General features: G+C 44.8%; 1 protein-coding gene across 1 annotated transcript in view; it reads left to right on the top strand.

Moving 5' to 3' along the window:
- The window catches only part of RBM20 (RNA binding motif protein 20), a 164,225-nt gene that overhangs the window by 105,659 nt on the left and 36,573 nt on the right, over positions 1-21,993 (top strand). The window contains exons 2-6 of the mRNA XM_038758330.1: positions 7,098-8,247; positions 10,916-10,977; positions 11,083-11,171; positions 11,501-11,598; positions 21,007-21,150. Of these exons, the coding sequence (XP_038614258.1) occupies positions 7,098-8,247; positions 10,916-10,977; positions 11,083-11,171; positions 11,501-11,598; positions 21,007-21,150 (1,543 nt within the window). The remainder of the gene's footprint in view (positions 1-7,097; positions 8,248-10,915; positions 10,978-11,082; positions 11,172-11,500; positions 11,599-21,006; positions 21,151-21,993) is intronic.

Below are 21,993 nucleotides of genomic sequence, written 5' to 3'. Positions count from 1 at the left end.
CACTTGCAAATCCAGCTAAGCCACTCTTTGAAATCCACGTTTTTGAATGTGGCTTTTCCACTGGAAGAAATGGAATTATAGGTTAATCCTTCCTTCTACAGTTCTGTTGTTCTGTCCATGTGCTTTCTGCTATGGAATGGAGGGGCAAAGAATGTTTTTGCTTTGCAAGAAACTGTACCGGATTTTTAATTTTTTTTTTAAGGCAGGCGGTATAGAGTGTCTGTTGGCTTACACAAAGCTGTCTCTGTTTTAGGGCTATAAAATGAGAAATAAAGCGTTCTGGATGATGGAAGCAGCTTCCTGGGCACGGAGAGTTCACTGTTTTCTCAAACATGCCTGTCTTGTGTGGGCCTCTACAGATATGCTGATCAGAGATTTCCCAGCTCACCAGCCTTGTTCTGCTGGAATCACCCGGGCCACACAAGTGGGGTTTAGAATGTCCTTCTTTATAGATTAAAGTGGTCTGGAGAAGATAGTTTTATATGTGTCATAAGGAGCCTATCTCCACGTTTTTGCAGGGATATGTGTGGATGTGCTTCGTCACTCATAGGTGACATAGGTGTAGATAATTTGCTGCACATGCATTTTCTTTATAGGTCATTCCTAATTAAATAGCATGTGGCTTATCAGAGAATTGTCATCTGTACAGTAGACTTTACTTAACTGCTAATGGAAATCTTAATGCAATTGTGCAATAATCTAAACTCTGCCTAAAGAACAGAAAACTTATACACAATTTTTTTATTTGTAGCAATTTAAACATTTCCCTCTAATGTTAAAGCATTTACAAACAGCTATTTACTATTTTCATCACTTAAACCAAAATCTCTATACTTCAAAGGAAAGCTTCCAAAAAATTATATCCAGGCCTTATAGTCAGTAGATTGCCCTGCAAGCAGAAACTGAAATCCTTGAAGAGGTTGGTTTCCTTTAATACTCTTGCCCAAATTAACATTAAATTAAGGCACTACCAAATAAATCACTGCAGCTGCTGTTAAATTCTGGGGTGCCTATGCTATTGATTGTCATTTCAAGCCTGTGGAATTAAACTGTGAGAAGCAATTCTCATTTGGATCTCCTGAGTCTTGCTGCCTTTTATGCAGATCCACTTACCCTCTAAGTTCTCTCTTTCTTCAAGGCTATTAGGTGTGCTAATTTCTGCTGATCCAACACATTATTTTAAAGCAAACCTGGTTTTATCAAATCCCGCGCCAGTGATATTGAGTCTTGCATATGAATTTGTTGCAGTGTCGTCCTTCAATTCTACGATGAGCCTAATGATGTTGAAAAGTATGAGTATTGTTGAGAGAGACTCTCATGCACATTGGTACACTACCTGTGAAAATACAGTAAGTAGTGTACCTTTTCTGTGCCTTTGCCATTTGGAGTGAGCATTGCTTAGACACCAATGGTTAAGAGGAGGAGAGTATTTCCTACCACTGACAAGACATTCACTTGAGTATTTTTGCTGTCATGATGATGGTTTGTGCTGAGGCAGCCATACGCTTAGCTGGTCCCCATTCCCAACGGCACACATTGCAAGATGGCTCGTAGGGAGAACAGTGTAGTCTGGAGTGAAGGAACAGGACAGCTCTGAGACTTCAATACCATCAGATACATCACTTTGCCATTATCCATTTTCCAAGCTATAGTTGAGTATGGCCCTCAGAATGACTTGATGAGGGTCAAAACATATTTACCCTTATATATGAATTAGGATGCCATCAGGAGACAATTCTTCTAGAGAATATGATTAGCCTTCTCAGCATGCTCAATTGATTTATTGGAGAAGCAGCATGGCTCAGTGGAAAGAGCCCGGCCTTTGGAGTCAGCGGTCATGGGTTCAAATCCCAGCTCTGCCAGTTGTCAGCTGTGTGACTTTGGGCAAGTCACTTAACTTCTATGTGCCTCAGTTACCTCATCTGTAAAATGGGAATTGACTGTGAGCCCCCTGTGGGACAGCCTGATCACTTTGTAGCCTCTCCAGTGCTTTGAACAGTGCTTTGCACATAGTAAGCGCTTAACAAATGCCATTATTGTTATTATTATTATTATTTATGGCCCAATCAGTTATATTTATCAAGTGCATGCAGAGCACTATACTAAGCGCTTGAGAGAGTACAATGTAGCAGCAGTAGTAGACACGTTCTCTCCACAGTGAGCTAACACACCCAAGTAACCTGTTATATTAGCCCCTGCCAGCTCACTCCTGTTGAAAGCAGCTTGGCATAGTGGGTAGAACATGAGCCTGAGAGTCAGAAGGTCATGGGTTCTAATCCCATGACTTTTCCACTTGTCTGCTCTGTGACTTTGGGCACATTTACTTAGAGAAGCAGCATGGCTCAACAGGAAGGAGCACGGGCTTGGGAGCCAGGGGTCATGGGTTCTAATCCTGGCTCCGCCACTTGTCAGCTGTGTGACTTTGGGCGAATCACTCAACTTCTCTGTGCCTCAGTTCCCTCATCTGTAAAATGGGATGAAGACTGTGAGCTCCACATGGGACAACCTGATTACCTTGAATCTCCCCCAGTGCTTGGCACATAGGAAGCGCTTAACACTACTATCATTATTATTACTGAGGTGAGCCTTCTTTCCAGGCTGATCATTACTTATTGAGCACATGCTGTATACGGAGCTGTATACCAAGTTCTTGAGAGAATATAATAAAAGTCAGAGGCATGGTCCCTTCCCTCTAGGAGCTTACAATGTAATGGGGGAGACCAACAGATAGTAAGTGTATGCATATAGTGGGAGCAAGTGGAAAACAGAGAGATAACTGGAAAATGAATAGGTAACTGCATAAATTGATAGATATGTTTTTCTCAGGGTGGTTATTGAATTGGCAAGACCTGGGGTGGTAGAAATTGATCAAGGAAGACCTCCTGGTACATATGGTTTTCCAAAGGCTTTTGAAGATCCTACCACTAGTTACTCCTGATCAAGTCAACCGACTTGGTAAATTCTTGACTCAGAATCCTAAATAATAAATTCAATCCATCAGTGGGTATCGAGTGTTTTCAATGTGCCAGGCACTGTACTAAATTCTGGGGTAGATACAAAATAATCCGGTTGGACACAGTCCCTGTTCTTCATGGGGCATACAGTCTTAATCCCCGTTTTACGGATGAGATAACTAAGGCACAGAGAGGTTAAGTGATTTGCTCAAGGTCACACAGCAGACAAATGGTGGAGCCAGGATGACAACCCAGGTGCTCTGACTCTTAGGCCCGTGCTCTTTCCACTAGGCCATGCTGCTTCTCCATCAGATGAAACATACATTGGTAAGACTGAGGAGTGGATAGTCTGATCATACATTCTGGTTTTACCAGGCAGTTCCAGTTTGTACACTGCCCAGACAAGTGAAAAAAAAATGTAAAAATGTCCTGTAGTTAAACCAAACTGGTTAACCTAGTGGCAGCGAACCCTGGCCATTCTTGCCCAGTGTTAATACTTGGACTCTTATGTTTAGGTAGAGCGTACTCAGTTTGGAGAACACTCTGTGATGCTTGTTGTAGGACACAGACAGTGACACCCCATTGTATGCCCCTTGCATGGTTATCAAGAACTGAGTGGCAGGAATGCATGCTTGAGTGGAGTCCCGATGTCCTGCTTCCTATAAACATGATGCTGTCAGCCTAGTTTTCAAAAGTTACCGTGGAAAAGCAGAAGGGGCGGGAGACTATCATTTAATTTGTTTTGGGTAGACCTTCCAGAAAGTGACGCACATCTCCTAATGAAGCATTTGAGTCTGAACTGAGTCTGATTCTCCCCCAGACAGGGACATTTCGCAGTATTCAAGAGCTACAGCAAATCACAGTTGAAATCCACTGATTTTCAGATAGTGTTTCCATCGATTGTAATTTCTGAGGATCCACATTAATAGAAATGCTGGAACAGGAACCAGACTGGTTGGCCTTGGCATGGCATACTCATTCCAGTGGATGGATCGCTTATGCAATTGAACATTTATATGTTGAATGTACCCGCAAAGGCTTGCAAATGAAAATATTTACTATTTTCAGATAGCTATGTTAATCCATGTGGATGGACCACCGTGGTCCAAGATAATGGGAGAAGAATGCAGAAGAGGGAGAACAACCCAGAGAAAGGCAAGAGAAAGAAACACATTTGCAGAGATGGGAGAGGGAAAGAGACACAGTTGCGGAGCTGGAAGAGGGAAAGAGACACAGGTGCAGAGATGAAAGAGGGAAAGAGACACAGGTACAGAGAGGAAGGAGACAGGTGCAGAGACAATAGAAAGGACACAGGTACAAAGAAAGGAGTGAGAAAGACACAGGTGGAGGGCAGGAGAGACTCGGGTGGAGAAAGGAGAAGAGACACAGTTTCAGTGACAGGACAAAGACAGGAGAGACACACTCAGATGCAGAGACAGGAGTGAGAGAGATGCCCATAGATAAAGAAATAGGAGAGAGACCCAGAGACCCAGACATACACCCCGCTCACACTTCCTTTCACACACGCCATCTCAGTTCACCCAGATGAGCTTTCCCTCATACTGGGACAGCAGCCACCACCGCCTCATCAGTCTGGGACCAGAGCAAGAAGCTCAACTGCCAAAGGTGGAGGAGGGGTACATCAGCTGCTTCATTCTCACACTTCCCTGCCTGCGGCCAGCTGTCCTAACTGACTTCAGGCAACGTCACGAGGGGTCACGAGTTTGACCCTCCCTTTCCCCCCCTCAGCAGCATCTCTGGCTGCTGCTTTTTAATCTCTCCAACGCTTTCCTTCACCTGCAAGGAGAGGAGAGGAGATGGTGCTAGTTAACTGCTGTCTCCAAAAGAAGGTCAGGACCTCCAGGCAGACCAAAAGGGGTCAGAAATTGAGTTGGAGGGAAGGTCAAAGGAGAGGATGAGATAGAAGAGGGAAGGGGAAGGGCCAAAAGGGAGAAGGAGAAAAGAGGAAAAGCAGGGAGTGAGAGGGAGATAGGGCAAGGAGTGGGGAATCTTGCTTCTTACCCCTCCTCATCAGCTCACTCCTACCTGGGTCCAACAGTTTGAGTGCTAGTATCTGCCACCAGTTCTGCCGTGATCCATCCTGGTCCTCTATGGTGACCAGCTCAGCGTTCAGAACCTTAGCCTAGCAGATAAAGCACGGGCTGGAGACTCAGAAGGACCTGGGTCCTAATTCCGGCTCTGCCACTTGGCTGCTGTGTGACCTTGGGCAAGTCACTTCATTTCTCTGTGCCTTGCTTCCCTCATCTGCAAAATAGGATTAAGACTGTGAGCCCTTTGTGGGACAGGGACTGAATCCAACCTGATTTGCTTTTATCTACCCAACACTACTACACTAATCCAAGCACTTATCCTATCCCACCTTGACTGACCTCCTTGCTGATCTCCATGCCTTCTGTCTCTCCCCACTCCAGTCCATACTTCATTATGCTGCCTCCAGGAGGCCTTTCCAGACTGAGCCCCCACCTTCCTCTCCCCCTCCTTCCCCTCTCCCCCCCCACCTTACCTCTTTCCTTTCCCCACAGCACCTGTATATATGTATATATGTTTGTACGTATTTATTACTCTATTTTACTTGTGCATATCTAGTCTATTTTATTTTGTTAATATGTTTTGTTTTGTTCTCTGTCTCCCCCTTCTAGACTGTGAGCCCACTGTTGGGTAGGGACTGTCTCTATGTGTTGCCAACTTGTACTTCCCAAGCGCTTAGTACAGTGCTCTGCACACAGTAAGCGCTTAATAAAAACGATTGATTGATTGATTGACTTGCCCACAGTCACACAGCTGTCAAGTGGCAGAGCTGGGACTAGAATCCAGGTCCTGATTCCCAAGCTTGTGCTCTATCCAGTAGTTGAGATACTGAACTGGGGCTTTTGTATTTTAAGATGATTTTGTTAGGATATTGTATTCATTGGGTACTTTACAGTGGCTGAATAGAGCCATACATGATTCTTAGTCCTTTTCACACTGAAGGGGTGGGTATGTTGCTTTCCTTCTTACTGTTGTGAATGAAAATAACTTCTCCTAGTCCAGACCTTCACATACCTGGGTTGAAAAGTCAGCATTTTTTTTTCCAAACAACAGTCCACAGGCAAGAACCAGTAGTCATTCTTGGGCTACAAGCCAGTTCTTGGAAAAAAGAAAACCACACCCTTGTTTACCTTGGTTATAGAAACCGCATCGATTCCATATTAGCACCTTGTTAGCAAGAAGTGTGTGTTTCTGAACCAGGAAGCAAGATTGGACTGGATTTTGGATTTGATTTGTGTGTACTGCTCTTTCCAAATCAGTCACTGAATATTGGCCAGGCCAGCCTCAGCTTCTTGTCACATTCTGTTCAGATTACTCAGCCAGCACCTTCCGAGCCTCAGAGGCCAAAGCAAAAACATCATCAGGCACCGCAAACATCAAACATGACAGCACTTTAAGGGACAGCCTTAAAGGGGAGTTCAGTTTCCCACGTCAGCTCGATGGTTTCCCTTTCCCCAAACCTGACGAAGTGGAGAAACGTTAAGGTTAATTTGATTCAACAGCAAAGCTCCAGGGTAGAGCTAGCTAGGAAATCCGAGTCATGTATTGGTCCTGGGTTATGTCTTTGGGGTGATCGAGTTGATGAAAAATAGTGGATTAGGTTTGCGGTCAAGTAATGAGGATCTCACTTCCTGTTTCTCAATGGTTCAATGATTCCTACAACCGGGACTCTCCAAGAACACAACTACTACATTTGGGGCCTTTTAAACTCATTGTAAGAGCAAAAATGATGGGCTGGATTGGAGCTTTGGTCCCGGGGGCAAGTTATTTTCTTAGCATGCTGTGAAGCAGCATGGCTCAGTGGAAAGAGCATGGGCTTTGGAGTCAGAGGTCATGGGTTCAATTCCCAACTCTGCCAATTGTCAGCTGTGTGACTAAGGGGAAGTCACTTAACTTCTATGTGCCTCAGTTACCTCATCTGTAAAATGGGGATTAAGACTGTGAGCCCCCCGAGGGACAACCTGATCACCTTGTAACCTCCCCAGCGCTTAGAACAGTGCTTTGCACATAGTAAGAACTTAATAAATGCCATAAAAAAACCCTCTGGATAAGCCAATTTAGAAGCAGTTTGTTCATGCAAACTTGTCGTTGCAGTGCTGCCAAGCTCCTGGACAAAAATCCGTTCTCCATCAGCACCCCGAACCCCCTGCTTCCGTCTCCTGCGAGCCTCCAGCTGGCCCAGCTGCAAGCCCAGCTCACACTCCACCGGCTCAAATTGGCCCAGACGGCGGTCACGAGCAACACTGCGGCCGCCACTGTGCTGAACCAAGTTCTCTCCAAAGTGGCCATGTCCCAACCTCTGTTCAACCAGCTGAGACCCCGGGCGGTGCTCAGCACCCCCCAAGGGCATGCGGGTGGACCCCAGCACCCAGTGCCCAGTTCCCAGTTCTCCCCAGGAGGGATTGCCTTCCCCTCCTCCGGCCAGGCCGGGCCACCCCAGGGCCCCGGGCTGGGGCCAGGCCAGCCCCCCGGTGCCCTGATGATGCACCCTTTCATCGCACAACCCCCTCCCCAGCCAGCGGTCATCCTGGGCCTTGGGAAGGGAGTCCCTTCCCCAACGGCTGTGGCCGCAGGCTTTTACGACTATGGCAAGCCCGGGGCCCTTCAGGCATATGCCTCGGAGGCAGAGCCTGGGAGCCAGCCCAGCTTTCTGTCCAGTGCAGCCCCAACCCCTGGAGGGGCCAACTATGAGGGCCATTACAGTCATGCAGGACATCTTAAGCCGGGCGGCCAAGCCACATTTCAGAAGGACTTCTACGGACTAAACCCCCAAGAGCAGCACGTGCCAAGAGGACAATCCTTGGGCTTTTCTGGTGACCAGCATGTGACTGCTCACCCGCCTGGGAACCAGAAAGTAGAACCGGCCTCAGTCCCCCTCGGGGCCAGCACAAACAGCCACTGGGAAAGCCCCCAAGGCTTCCCGGGCCCAAGCAAGGGTGACCTCGTGGCCGGCTCTGGCCTGTGGCCCCCGCAGACCGACCAGCCCTACGAGGTTAGAAACGAGCTGTACGACCCCGAGGAGCCGACCCCCGACACCAAGTTCGGCCCCGGGGGTCCCGGCCCCTTCGGTAGGCTCAGCGACGGCCAGCCGGGCTTCGGCGGTCCCCGGATGCGGCAGTCCGAGGAACAAGGCCAGAGCCTCCCGGCCCTGCAGCCCCAGGACCTCAACGACCTCCACGGTGTCACGCCCCTTCACCTGCCGCATGTCTGCAGTATCTGTGACAAGAAGGTTTTTGATCTGAAGGTGAGTCGGGGGCAGGCGGCGGGACCCCGACGACGGCCGGTAGTGCCCAGTCCCTCCCGTAATACCGATGGCATGGTCATGATGTAGTGGATTGAACGTGGGCCCGGGAGTCAGAAGGTCATGGGTTCTAATTCTGGCTCTGCCACTTGTCTGCCCTGTGGCTTTGGGCAAGGCACTTCACTTCTCTGTGTCTGTTACCTCATCTGTAAAATCAGAATTAAGACTGTGAGCCCTGTGTGGGACAGGGACCATGTCCAACCTGATTTGCTTGTATCTACCCCAGTGCTTAGTACAGTGCCTGACAAATAGTAAGTTCTCAACAAATACCATTATTATTATTACTTGATGCCAGCATTATGCTAAGCATTAGGTTTGATATAATATCAGACTGGACATGGTCCCTATCCCACATGGGGCTTCTGGGCTGAGAGGCTGCTGCCTTCCAAGGGACAGCAGGTTTGAGTCCCAGGAGCGCAGACATGCTGGGAGAAGGGAGAGGATTTTGTTAACTGAAATTTCCCATCTATCTTGTTACCCTGTTTTTGAAATTCATTCGTTCATTCATTCAGTCATATTTATTGAGTGCTTACTGTGTGCAGAGCACTGTACTAAGCACTAGAAAAGTACAATTCAGCAACAGAGACAATCCCTGCCCACAAGGGGCTCACAGTCTAGAAGGGGGAAGACAGACATCAAAACAAGTAAACAGGCATCAATAGCATGAATATAAATAAATAGAATTATAGATATACACATCAAAATTTCAGATCACCCTTAGGAAATGGACATTTTCCTGAGAAAACAAGTATTGAGCAGAATAATAATAATAATAAAGGCAATCATACCAGTAGCACGTAGGTAGTAAAACTATTGCTAAGCTGGGGTAGCAGCAATTCAAACAGATCAGACACAGTGTGACTTCCACAGTGTCTAAGAGGGAGGGGAAAGAGATATTTATACTCTACTCTTCTAAGTGCTTAGTGTAGTGCTGTGCACACAGTAAGCACTTGAAGATACCATTGACTGATTTGATTGAGTCTTCTCAATCAAAAAAATGCTACCCTGTTCTATTCCAATCTGGAGCCTCAGGCTAAGGATCTAAACATTCTGGGCCTTAGTTTCCCTATCTGTAACCTCCCCCAGTGCAGTGGGTGGCAAGTTTGTGTTGGAAAAGTGCTTCGGGTCACCAAAAACTAAGGTGTCAGCTGAGAAGTTTGATCACTTAACAAAACTAAGCCCTCGGGTCGTTTTTTTAGCCTTCGGTTTTCTCAGTCCACGTGCACTTTTCTTCTTTGAAAATTAGTTGTTCATTGCCTGCTGTTCCTTGCTTAATTTACCAGTTCAAATTCTTCCATTTGTGTCATGTGTTAAATCCTTTAGCATTTTGCTTGTAACAGCCAGGATGATGTTGTACAATATCCCAGGGTAAAAGCCGAACTCAGAGCCAGGGAAGGGGAGGGAGAGCAGGGAACTTGTCCCAGGCTCTGCCTCACACGGGTTTTTATCCAGGCCTAGTAGCCTGGGTCCTGCTCTAATCAGTGGTGTGGGATTTCTTCCAGCAATAAAGCAGAGCTAGGTACCAGCTCCCGGGCTGCTGCTCCTCTCTCAAATTGCTTGGTCTCCTGAGCTCCCATCATGGCCCATTTTCCCTTATGTCAGAGGGTGCTGCCAGTGGGCACCACTGGATCCAGACAGTGGCACGGTGTGTGGGGAGGTGGCAGCCTGAAGCCAGCTCTGCTGCTACCCTGGAGCATTTGGGCCTGTCAGATCCTTGACTCCACCTTCACCTTCCTCTGATGGGGTCATCCTATATCATCACGGTAGATCTCTGCTCCTGGACTGAACCTTGGAAGGTAACTCGTGTGCCTTCTTCCATCTACAGGTATTTTTGCTGAAAATATCCTCTCTCATCGACACTGATAAAGTAGTCTTTACAGCAAATGAAAATGCCAAGTAAAAGCATCAGGGAGCTATGATGGAAATTACAGTCCTAATAGCTTGGTTAAGGGAAGGCAGTTGTTCAGAACTGTCTCATTCATAACCATGTCCAGTACTTTAACTACAATATAAAGTAGCCATCACTGGGGAAGAAAGATGGAATAATAGAATAGTCCCAGTTCAGCCTTTGCTTCTTTCTCTGCTGACTCTTCTCCATTTCTGAACACTGATGTCTATGCCAATCTATTAGTTTGGTGACTTGATATGTGAGTGTGTGATGTGTGTTTTCCCTCAGATCCATGAGGGTAAACCAAGTTCTATTTGGAATGGAGGGGAAATTTGACGTCTAGCACAGTTGGGTCTCAAAGCCCAGGCAGATGAAGGTGGAGGCTCAGAGGACAGAGGGATGATGAAGAGGCAAGAAGAGGGAAGAGAGGGAGTGAAAGAGAGCAAGGGCTTTTTGAAACAGAGGAAGAGGATTTGCTGAAAGGAAGAGAGCTTGGGGGGATTCATGACCACAATGATCACAAATTGGGAGGGACCAAAGTAGGAGCTCAATAAATGTGCTGATTGATTGACTGAATGATTGAGTTGAGTGGGCAGAAAAATTGTGTTTTCACCCAGCCTGGTCCCATGGATTTTTCAATCACAGCTTTTGCTCTCTCTCCCTGCCCTCAGTGTTTGCTGTGATTGATCACCTTTGGTCTTTCATCTTCTCCTTCTGATTTAGGACTGGGAGCATCATATTAAGGGGAAACTGCACACCCAAAAATGCATGGTCTTCTCTGAAAAGTAAGTAGTGGCTTTGAAGAGCTGATCTCTTTATATCTCGAATTCAGTTTTTTCAGGTGCAAGCAGTGAAGTTCCTTCTCTTTGTCCCTCTGATTCTTTTTCCAGCATGGGTGTCCGGTGTATTGTGGCAGCAGAAGGAACTTTACGCACCTCTCCAAACAGCACAGCTGTCTATAACTCTCCTGGCAATGAAGGTGAATAATCCCCTGCTTATGAGTGAATAGATGGCCAAAGTAACATGGGGCAGAAGTCTGATTTATGAATAAACATTATGTGATATGTTCCATCATTAAAGCTCCCCGTGCAGTTCCACTCTCGCCAAAATCTTGGAAAATCCAACTGAAAAGAGCAAACTTGTCAGAACATTAATTAGTTTTTTTAACATTTGTGTCCCTGTTATTGGTATTTGTGGAAAGAGCCCCAGAGAATAATTGTTTTTCAATTAGATAGGCCCAGGTGATTAAAATTTAAATGCAAAGTTAATAACTAGGTTTTCACTGGGTGAGTGTGATTCGTTGTTTAGATTATACCACCAATATTGGATCTGCTTACACTCCAGCTCCCACAAGGCCCTTTGCTCAGTCAAGCCCTGCATTCCCTTCCACTTCTTCAGGAACAAATGTGAGTACATAAGCTTTTTTCAATCTTTCTAGCCTGTCTAATCAATAACCACGGTGCAAATCCTCCACTTGAATGTTCGGTCTATTTTCAGTGTGAAGTGAAGCTGGGGTTGGGGGAAGTATCCCAGGTCAAAAGGTCAGAGCTAGTTTCTTCAAACCAGGAACATAAAAAAGTCATTGCTATTAATCAGAAAATATGCTTTCTACATTCTTAGTAACAAGAAAAAATCAAATTTTTATGGTTCTCAATTTTTTTTTCTCTTGTGCCTAAGTAGGTATAAGCTATTTACCCAGACACCAGCCAGATTCAAAAGAAAAAATGTATTTTAAAGCTGGGAGATATATTTAAAGGCTAGAAGATATATTGATAGGTCTACATAGCCCTTTTTAGAGTACTGCTTATTGCCAGAAAATTCTTTGGTGTCCCCTTTTGTCACACTTCCATCCTTTTTCTATACCCACACACCTCAGTCCCTGCCTCCCTCATCTCCTTTCCTTGGCTCCATCTCCCTTTCCCTCCTCTGGCTGTTCCAACTCCCTCCTTTGCACTCCGTCACTTGCTACTCACTCCTCGAGCATTCCGTGCTTCCCACGGCTTCCCTCTTTCTCCCCGCTCATTCATAAAATGAATGGACTATAAAGACAAAGAATGAAACAAAAAACAGTTCATGTATAGGCAAGGAACGTGTACTCTCCCACGTGCTTAGTAAGTGATCTGCACACAGTAAGCACTCAATAAATTCGAATGAGTGAATGACCATTTTCAAAAACTGCCTTTTAAGCAACCATCTTATGTCTTATTAGACTGTAAAGTTCCTGAGGTCAGTTTGTCCCAACAGTTTGGGTATCCAGTAATTGTTCCTAGTATAGAAGAGGGGTATCCCACTCACGCTATCCAAACTTGGCTTCACAGACTCCGTCCTCTCCTGGTTCTCCTCTCATCTCTCCGGCCTTTCATTCTCAGTCTCCTCTGTGGGCTCCTCCTCCACCTCCCATCCCCTTACTGTAGGGGTTCCTCAAGGGTCAATTCTTGGTCCCCTTCTGTACTCTATCTACACTCACTCCCTTGGTGAACTCATTCTCTCCCATGGCTTCAACTATCATCTCTACGCTGATGACACCCAAATCTACGTCTCTGCCCCTGCTCTCTCTCGCTCCCTCCAGGCTTGTATCTCCTCCTGCCTTCAGGACATCTCATCTGGTTGTCTGCCTGCCATCTAAAACTCAATATGTCCAAGACTGAACTCCTTATCTTCCCTCCCAAACCCTGCCCTCTCCCTGACTTTCCCGTCACTGTAGACGGCACTACCGTCCTTCCCGTCTCACAAGCCCGCAACCTTGGTGTCATCCTCGACTCCGCTCTCTTGTTCACCCCACACATCCAATCCATCACTAAAACCTGCCGGTCTCACCTCCACAACATCGCCAAGATCTGCCCTTTCCTCTCCATCCAAACCGCTACCTTGCTGGTTCAATCTCTCATCCTATCCCGACTGGATTACTGCATCAGCCTCCTCTCTGATCTCCCATCCCCCGTCTCTCCCCACTTCAGTCTACACTTCACTCTGCTGCCCAGATCATCTTTGTGCAGAAACGCTCTGAGCATGTTACTCCCCTCCTCAAAAATCTACAGTGACTTCCTGTCAATCTACGAATCAAGCAAAAATTCCTCACTCTCAGCTTGAAGGCTCTCCATCACCTCACCCCCTCCTACCTCACCTCCCTTCTCTCCTTCTGAAGCCCACCCTGCACCCTCCGCTCCTCTGCCACTAACCTTCTCACTGTACCTCATTCTCGCCTGTCCCGCTGTCGACCCCTGGCCCACGTCCTTCCTCTGTCCCGAAATGCCCTCCCTCCACACATCCTCCATGCTAGCTCTCTTCCTCCCTTCAAAGCCCTACTGAGAGCTCACCTCCTCCAGGAGGCCTTCCCAAACTGAGCCCCCTTTTTCCTCTCCTCCTCCCCATCCTTCCTGCCCTACCTCCTCCTCCTCTCCACAGCACTTGTATATATATTTGTACAAATTTATTACTCTATTTATTTTACTTGTACATATTTACTGTTCTATTTATTTTGTTAATGATGTGCATATAGCTTTAATTCTATTTGTTCTGATGATTTTGACACCTGTCTACATGTTTTGTTTTGCTGTCTCCCCCTTCTAGACTATGAGCCCATTGTTGGGTAGGGACTGTCTGTCTGTTACCAACTTGTACTTCCCAAGCGATTACTATGGTGCTCTGCACACAGTAAGCACTCAATAAATACGATTGAATGAATGAATGAATTGAGTAAGGGGATATAAGTCAACAATAATCAGTTTAAATTAACGGCGACCCTGGAGCAGTAGCTAACATATGTTCCCTAACCCCGGGAATTTGGGGAGTTTTGTCAGGACAGTGGAAATGTAGACAGTCTCTCCAGTTTGAAGTCAGCCTCTTTTTTTCTGACCATGTTTATAAGAACAACGTTTTTCCGGGGGAGGAGAGACCCCCCAGGAGAACAGTCTCTTCAATTCACTCTACTTCCCTTCCCCTTCTTCCCACACACCTCAATCTGGGTCATTCACAGCTGTAATATGCTTAGTGGCCTGAAAGGCCAGGGCATCTAGCCTAATCCAAATTTGGAGGAGTTGATGGGCATGATGAATTACAATAATAAGCCTTTTGGGCTTTAATGTACTTGATTACTCTGGTTGGCTTTTGTGGATTCTTAGAAGGGTGTAGTGAAGTGCTCGGGGCTGGGAATAGTGATGCAAACATTACTGACCGACTTAAGATCCTATTACACTCTGGACCAAAGAGAGGCTGGGGAAGCCATTGAGCACCCTGCTGAATGTTGGGCTTGGACCGTTGATTCAACTCTTGATTCAATTTAAGTGATTATTGCATAGTTAAGTAGATAGAAGCTTATAATCTGTGTTTGGGCTGTGCCCAGCAGGGTTAGGCTATACCACTGTACGTGTCCTTCCCACTGTGAAAAATCCCCTAGTACTTTAACCAAACCTAGATCCTCTTCCACCTTTCAAACTCTGCTCGAAGCATATTTTTTGTGTGTGAATCTTTCCCAGATTAACCTCTTCCAACTCCAGTCTTTCCAATCCATGAATCTCCACTTCAGTAACCTCTAAGCACTTTAATTTACTTCTGTAGGTTTTTATTTCTTCTGTTTGTGTTCTTCCATAGGTAATGCATTTCATGTTTTATTTTCCTGTGCCTTTGTGTTTATTCTGTAAGCTCCTTGAGAACAGCAGGGCAAGATTTATGCAAGGGCTTTAGGGGCTGCAGCCCTGGGCTCTGGTTGGTGGCGGGAGGGGTGGCCAGCTGCACCCCACCTGGAGATGCACGACTACAATCACGGACTTCCAGACTCTACCAACATAATCACCATTTGAAATATAATGAAGATAGTGCCTAAAATCGACCTGCAGCCCCAACCACATGGCCCTCCCAGCTTCCTCAGATGTAGCAGATGCGTACTGACCTATTAAAATTTCTCAGCTCTGTAAAGGAGAAGGGAGCTAATGGAGGTGGGGCATGCAGAGTGGATGCTCGCTCTCTGTCTCCAAGTGGGGCAATTGAGACTGACTGGATCACAGGGCAGCTTGAGAGAAAGGCAAGTAATTCCTCTCAGGACTGAGAAGCCTTCTCCATGGCCCTGCCTCTGGAGTCTGGGCCCTTTCTTATGGGGCTGGGGATTCTTTGATCAATCTTTTCCATCATTTCCTTTCAATGCTGACACAAACAGTTGAGGCTCATCCAGTGAGGCTGAATAGTCACATTGCCTCTTGGGCTAACCTTGAACTCCCGCTATGGTATTTTGCCTTGGGGCAAAATAGGAGGTCCCCTTCTCTCCTTTGGGAATGTTTCCTGTTCCCTTTTTTGCAGCCAAGAAACCCAGAAGTCCAGCGATTGTCCTAAAGAAAAACTAATCTCTTCTGTCATATATAGGAAAGTTGAAGTTAGGCTTCACTTAGAGCTTCAAGAATCTCTCTCTTTGCCTTAAATAAGGTTCTGTCCTGTTGAGTATTCTTAAAACTATCTTTCTTACCCACCTCAGTGTTTCTTTTGATAAAATTCCTGATGGGATTATTTCATTGTCGTTGTTATCATCACCAACATCATTAGTTAAGTTTTTAAGGACACGTGGACTCTCTTGAACTTCCCACTGAAAGAATTGTCCTGAGACTAATATAGAAAATGTGTGACCCTGGGTAAGTCACTTAACTTCTCTGTGCTTCAGTTAACACAACTGTAAAATGGAGATTAAGATTGGGGATTACATGTGGGACATGGATTGTGACCAACCTGATTAGCTTGTATCTACCCCAGAGCTTAGTACAGTGTCTGGCACATAGTAAGCACTCTACAGATACCACTAAAGAACCCCCAGAAAATTTGTCAAGAACCATCTTGGCCTTTATTATCTGGAAATGTCTAAATACCTACAAAATAGTGCATTTTATTAAAGTGGAGGCAGGAGGGGGAAGTTTCCTTCCTTTTCTCTAGTAGTAATAATAGTATTTATTAAGCTCTTACTGTGTGCAGAGTACTGCACCAAACACTGGGAAAGAATATACAGGTGGGTTAGACACAGACCCTGTTGCTCAACTGCACTGATTATTTTTTAAATGCAGCTTTGTTTTAGTTCTCTGAGTGTGTTCATGGTTATGCAGTTTACCTCTTCCTTTTTCTAAACATTTCTTTAACTGTGTCCCCAGCTGTGCCTTTCCCTAACTGAGCCTCTGCTGTATTGGAATATTTTTCCAGTGCAGTTCTTTTTAGGCTTTATTAGCTCTGGTGTAATGCCTTTCTTTGTGTAGGGAGGGGAAGCCGGGAACAGCTATTTTGTCCAGGATTCTGGATTAGTGGGGTTTGAAGTAAGGAAGCTTTATGTATTAAATGTTTGTCTGATCGTGTCAATCTTTCTCAAGTGTTGAAGCCCCAATCTCACTCCAGCTGTTCTCTGAATCATCACTCTGTGAATAAGTGTGCACGTCAGTTGTCTTCCATGTTAACAGCTTGTTGCTCCTGCTGGAGAACATTTGTAGTTGGCATTCCATTCTCCAACAGGGAAAAAAGGGCATTTTCTCTTGAACATTCTCCGAGTGTGAAAACAGGTTAAATGGACTACAGTGCAATATTTCGTGTAGAGGGAACCTAAAATTCCTTGGAATACTAAACCCATTCTTGGTTCTCATTGGGAATTTTCACTTAGTAAAGTGGCATTGGGTCAAATCCTTTGGGAATGTCATACCCATTTGTTTCCAGCTTTGGCTTGGATAGTAATCAAAATTATATTAAACAGGTTGAGGCAATTTGCATGTTGCCTTTCATCAGCAGGAAGGGGAGACTTGAAATATTTTGCAGTATTCCTTTCCTTAGGAGTATTCTCGTTTAGTCAAACTGATGCCATGTGACAAAACAGCAGGGTGGCTATACTTGGCTCAGCAAGTCATGGTGAACAGAGGAATCAGGTTTCTGGAAGGGGCTGCCTATGCATTCTTCGGCTGTAAATAGCTTTATATGTCTACAGAAGGCACACAGAACATGACTGCCACTCATCCCTGTAAAGCTGCCTTTCGGTTTTCACAGCTCTGTGTTGTTTACTTAGCACCTGCTTCCTTCCTACGTGACTCCTTTTACGTGATACCTAGCTATTTTTTTCCTCTTGATCCAGCTGTTCAGATTGTTTACATCAAGTGACTCTGGGAATTGGGACATTTGTATTGTAAATATGGAGAAACTGAGGCAGAGAGCAGCAGACTGACTTACATAAAGTGAGTTAGGGCCCGAATCAGGATTAGGGTTGAATGAATGTGTACTGCCAGGGAAATTCTGAATCTCACCCTGCAATCCTCCATATATTTTGGATTTTCACCTTTGTTTCCAGTGCCACACACGGCATCTATGTTAAAATAAAAAGTAGTGTGGCCTAGTGGATAGAGCACGGGACTGGGAGTCAGAATGACCTGGGTTCTAATCCTGGCTCTTCCACGAGTCTGCTGAGTGACCCTGGGCAAGTCACTTAAACTTCTCTCTACCCTGGGCAAGTCACTTAAACTTCTCTCTGCCTCAGTTACCCCCTCTGTAAAATGGGGATTAAGACTGGGAGTCCCATGTGGCACATGGACTGTGTCCAATCTCATTACCTTGTATCTACCCCAGCGTGCCTGGCACAAAAAACCCCATCCTGTGCATATAAAGCAGCCAAGATTTGGGTAGGCAGTGAAACAGGACCTCCAGGGTCAGGATATTAAAAACAGATTCATTCATTTATTCAGTCATATTTATTGAGTGCCCACTTCATGGGGCAATGACTCCTCAGCCCTTAATAATAATAATAATGATGACATTTATTAAGCGCTTACTATGTGCAAAGCACTGTTCTAAGCACTGGGGAGGATACAGGGTGATCAGATTGTCCCACGTGGGGCTCACAGTCTTCATCCCCATTTTACAGATGAGGTAACTGAGGCACAGAGAAGTTAAGTGATTTGCCCAAAGTCACACAGCTTGACAATTGGCAGAGGCAGGATTTGAACCCATAACCTCTGACTCCAAAGCCCGGGCTCTTTTCCACTGAGCCACGCTTCTTGAGCTCCTTGAGCTGGACTCCCTGACTTTCTCATTCCAAATCTCTGTTGAGACCTGAGAGTTTCCCTTTAGAGATGAAATGACCCAAAATGGGGGCCTTCTGGCCTGTTACCTCTTTGAAGCCTGGTCCCTCTCCCAGTCCTCATTGCCCCCTACAACCCCGGCCCCCATATCGCTCCTGGGTTCACAAGACAAAAACTGGCACCTCTGGTCTTACACCTTAAAAGAGAACTCTCCAGCTGATGAATTAGCATTGGAATCAAAGTCAGTCTATCTGCCAAGATGCTTTACATTTACAGAAATGTAAAATGCCAGTATGTCCAGCCTGAGAGGCATAATTCTTATATATATGATTTTGTATTTACCTCAGTTTGTTAGGCTGACATTGCAGCTGCAATTTAGAAAGCAAGCAGAGAATGCAAGTATTAGGAAACTAAGGAGCGCATTTAAATAGAGAAAATATGCTCCTTGTGGGCAGGGATTGTACGATATTGTTCTCTCCCAAGTGCTTAGTATGGGTTTTACACACAGTAAACACTCTATAAATACAATTGATTGAGAAGTTTTAGACAGTCATTCATTTTGTTCCCTTTCCTATAGCTGCCTTAGCAGTGAAATTGACTCCAGGATTTTGAGTTAAAGGTAAATGTGAGGATATTTGTTTTACGAAGTTCAACCTCCAGCCAGTCAGCTGTTGAACAATTAATGCCTTAATAAAAATCCCTTGGGTTTTCCTTTCACTCTCCAGAAAAGCAAAAACAAAAAAAAAGCAGTGATACAGCCTCCATTCACTCTCCAGTCTCTAGGCAACCTGGTAAGCAAAAAGCTATAAAATAAGTACTGTAAGGCATGCCTATTCTCTTTCATTTCCTCTGCAAAAAGTCAAAACACAAAGAGGACTCCAAACTCCAGACAGGATGCTTTGGTAATGAAAATTCAAGTAACAATCCCGACCCTAATTTTCAGTTTGTTAACTCAGACTCCAAGCCACGAACCCCCAGGAGCTCTGGGGACTTTGCTCTTGCAAGCTCCATGGATTTGCATCTTTCTTTGAACTCTTCACCATATTTAAGGGCAGAGTGTCTTTGCTCAGGTTAAAAACGTGAACTGGCAAAATGGTAGCACTCATGGGCTCTTTAAAGCCCTTCACTTATTTATGCCCTGAGACGTATGCAGACTATCCTTAGGTAGGTTCAATTTCATCCATCTCACATCACATATGGAAACTTCTCTGAACCAAAGAGTATATGCCTCCTTTCAATTTAGGGGTGGAAATGTCTGAGATCTGCTGTAGCATTGCAGTTTCTTTTCCTCTTCCTAGAAGCAGTTACTGCTGGGTGAGCATTTGATCCATGCTAGCATCCAAACTTCATTCCAAGGAAGGAAATCCCTGGTGAACTGTGGAAGTGAAGAGAAGGGATAAAAAGGTTTATGAATTGAATTACAACTTATCTGTCCTTGCACATTAATATCTAAATACTACAGAGGCTGCTCCAGCTCCCTCTCCATTTATATTATTTTTATTGCTAATAATAATAATGGGTGCTATTTAAGTGCTTACTATTGCCAAGAACTGTACTAAATTATAGGTACTAGATAATCAGATCCCACGTAGGGCTTAAAGTCTAAGTAAGGGGGAGAACAGGTATTGAATCCCCATTTTGCAATGAGGAAACTGAAGAACAGAAATACACAGCAGGTAAGTGGTAGAGGCAAAATTTACAATGCTGGTCATCTAACTCTGAGGCCTATGCTCTTTGTACTGAGCTACGCTACTTCTCTGCTCTTACTAGGCATGCTTCATACACACATTTTGAGTTAAAATGTGCTCTTGGGAATAATATTTCATGGGACAGCAGGAATAAAGAACTGTTTAGGGATAGATCCCATGGTGGGTGTGGAGCTCTGAAGGGGGCATTGGAAAATAGCAGAAAATTAGTAATGAATAAGAGAAAATGTAGGTATTGTTAAGGAAAAATAAAATAAAGGAAAACTAAGTCCACATAATGCTATGGTGGATTCACATCGCCAAAATAGCTAGGTGATTTCTTCTGATTTCCCTTACCCTACAGAATAGAACAACAATATATTACTGTTACAGGCTTTTTCTTTGAAGAAGTGGGTTGCCCTCTCCTATTGTCCTTGGCAATGATTACTAATATGCAGTCAAAATATCGAACAGCTGGTTCCACCTTTAGCCATTCTAGACATATGGAAGTCTATTTTCTTCCCACAAAATCTTCAAGACCTCATAATTTCCCTTGGTGGTCTGTTCCAATTTGCATTCCCTTTTATTCCAAGCTTCCTCCACAATGTGCCAAGAAGTAGACCTCAAGCAGCAAGACTTAGACCTTCCTACCAAAGTGACTTTCAGTGCCCACGTGTAGGGACATTCTGTTTCTGCTTCTATTCAATCAGTTATATTCATTAAGTATCCCTTGGGTGCAGAGCACCTCACTACATGCTTCAGAGAATGCAGTCAGATTTGGAGACAGGATCCCTACCCTTAGGAGTTTACAATGTAGTGGGGGAGACTGTTATAAAAGTATATTACAGATAGTATGAATAAAGTATATGAGATAAGAACATAAATGCCTGGGGGTTGTAAATACTTAAGTACATTTTTGGTGTGAAAATACTGGGGAGTTGGGGGAATATAAAATGGGGAGGTTAGAAATTAATTGGGGAATGCCTCTTGGAGGAGGTGTGATTTCTATTGCCACAAGAGAAGTGATTCTAATATTGATGCTTGAGAGGCATGGGGGGAAAGCTAAAGAATGGCATTTCCAAATATTTGCCTCAATTTTTCTCAGTATCCACAGAGGAAAGTCACTGCTGGCCGTGTAGTTCACATCTGCAATCTCCCTGAAGGAAGCTGCACTGAGAATGATGTCATTAACCTGGGACTTCCCTTTGGAAAAGTAACCAATTACATCCTCATGAAGTCTACCAATCAGGTACCTGGCTTGACTTAGCTTTTACCTTTCATTTCTGCTGCTGTCAGTACTTCCTTCCTGTTCTAGACTGCACTGAATATTCTATGGCATGAAAAATCATAATTGTATAGCTAAAAATGAGGCCATGATGGCCTCGGCTTCTTGAATCTGTTGGACTGGGTATAGAACCGGTCAAGATCTGTGCAGAATCAGTTTTTCTAGTTTGTGATCAAACTCTCCACCGATAGGACTGAGGGAGGGAAAATAAGGAAGGGTATGTGCGAGAATGAATGGAAATCACACTGTACCCCTTGAGAATTTAAGTAATTAACTATGGTATTTGTTAAACACTATGTGTCAAGCACTGTTGTAAACTCTGGGGTAGATACAAGTTAATCACGTTGGACACAACCCCTGTCCCACATGACACTGTCATGACAAATGACACATATATCAAAAGGAATTTACTAAAACTCACAAGGCTTCTGGGGATTACCTCCCTCATTTTCAGAGACAAAGTAGAAATTAGAGAGCTCAGATTCAGAAAAATCCTGCTTCTAATTCTAAATTGAGTGAGCTCAGCTTGAAATGCTTGTATGTGCATCAGAATGCTTAACTTAAAGCCTCCTTACCACGTTATTATTTTTCTTATTCAAACAGAGGCAGTCAGATCTCAGAGAATGTACATTCATAGTTAAAGACCCCAGAGTCAGCTGCAAACTTTCATGAACTGATAATCAAGGTTCTGCTCTAGGGACCAGACATTTTAAAAGATTTGCAAAAGGTTCCTGAGGGAGTTCACAGAAGTACTGGAGGAGAATGTAGGAGTCCTAAGCTCCCAATCCTTAGCCTTATTTCTCTAAG

Source organism: Tachyglossus aculeatus, chromosome 16 (assembly GCF_015852505.1).
Source record: "Tachyglossus aculeatus isolate mTacAcu1 chromosome 16, mTacAcu1.pri, whole genome shotgun sequence".
In the NCBI taxonomy this organism is placed as follows: domain Eukaryota; kingdom Metazoa; phylum Chordata; class Mammalia; order Monotremata; family Tachyglossidae; genus Tachyglossus; species Tachyglossus aculeatus.
Note: the sequence above shows the minus strand (reverse complement) of the source record. Positions and strands in the feature narration are given on the sequence as shown.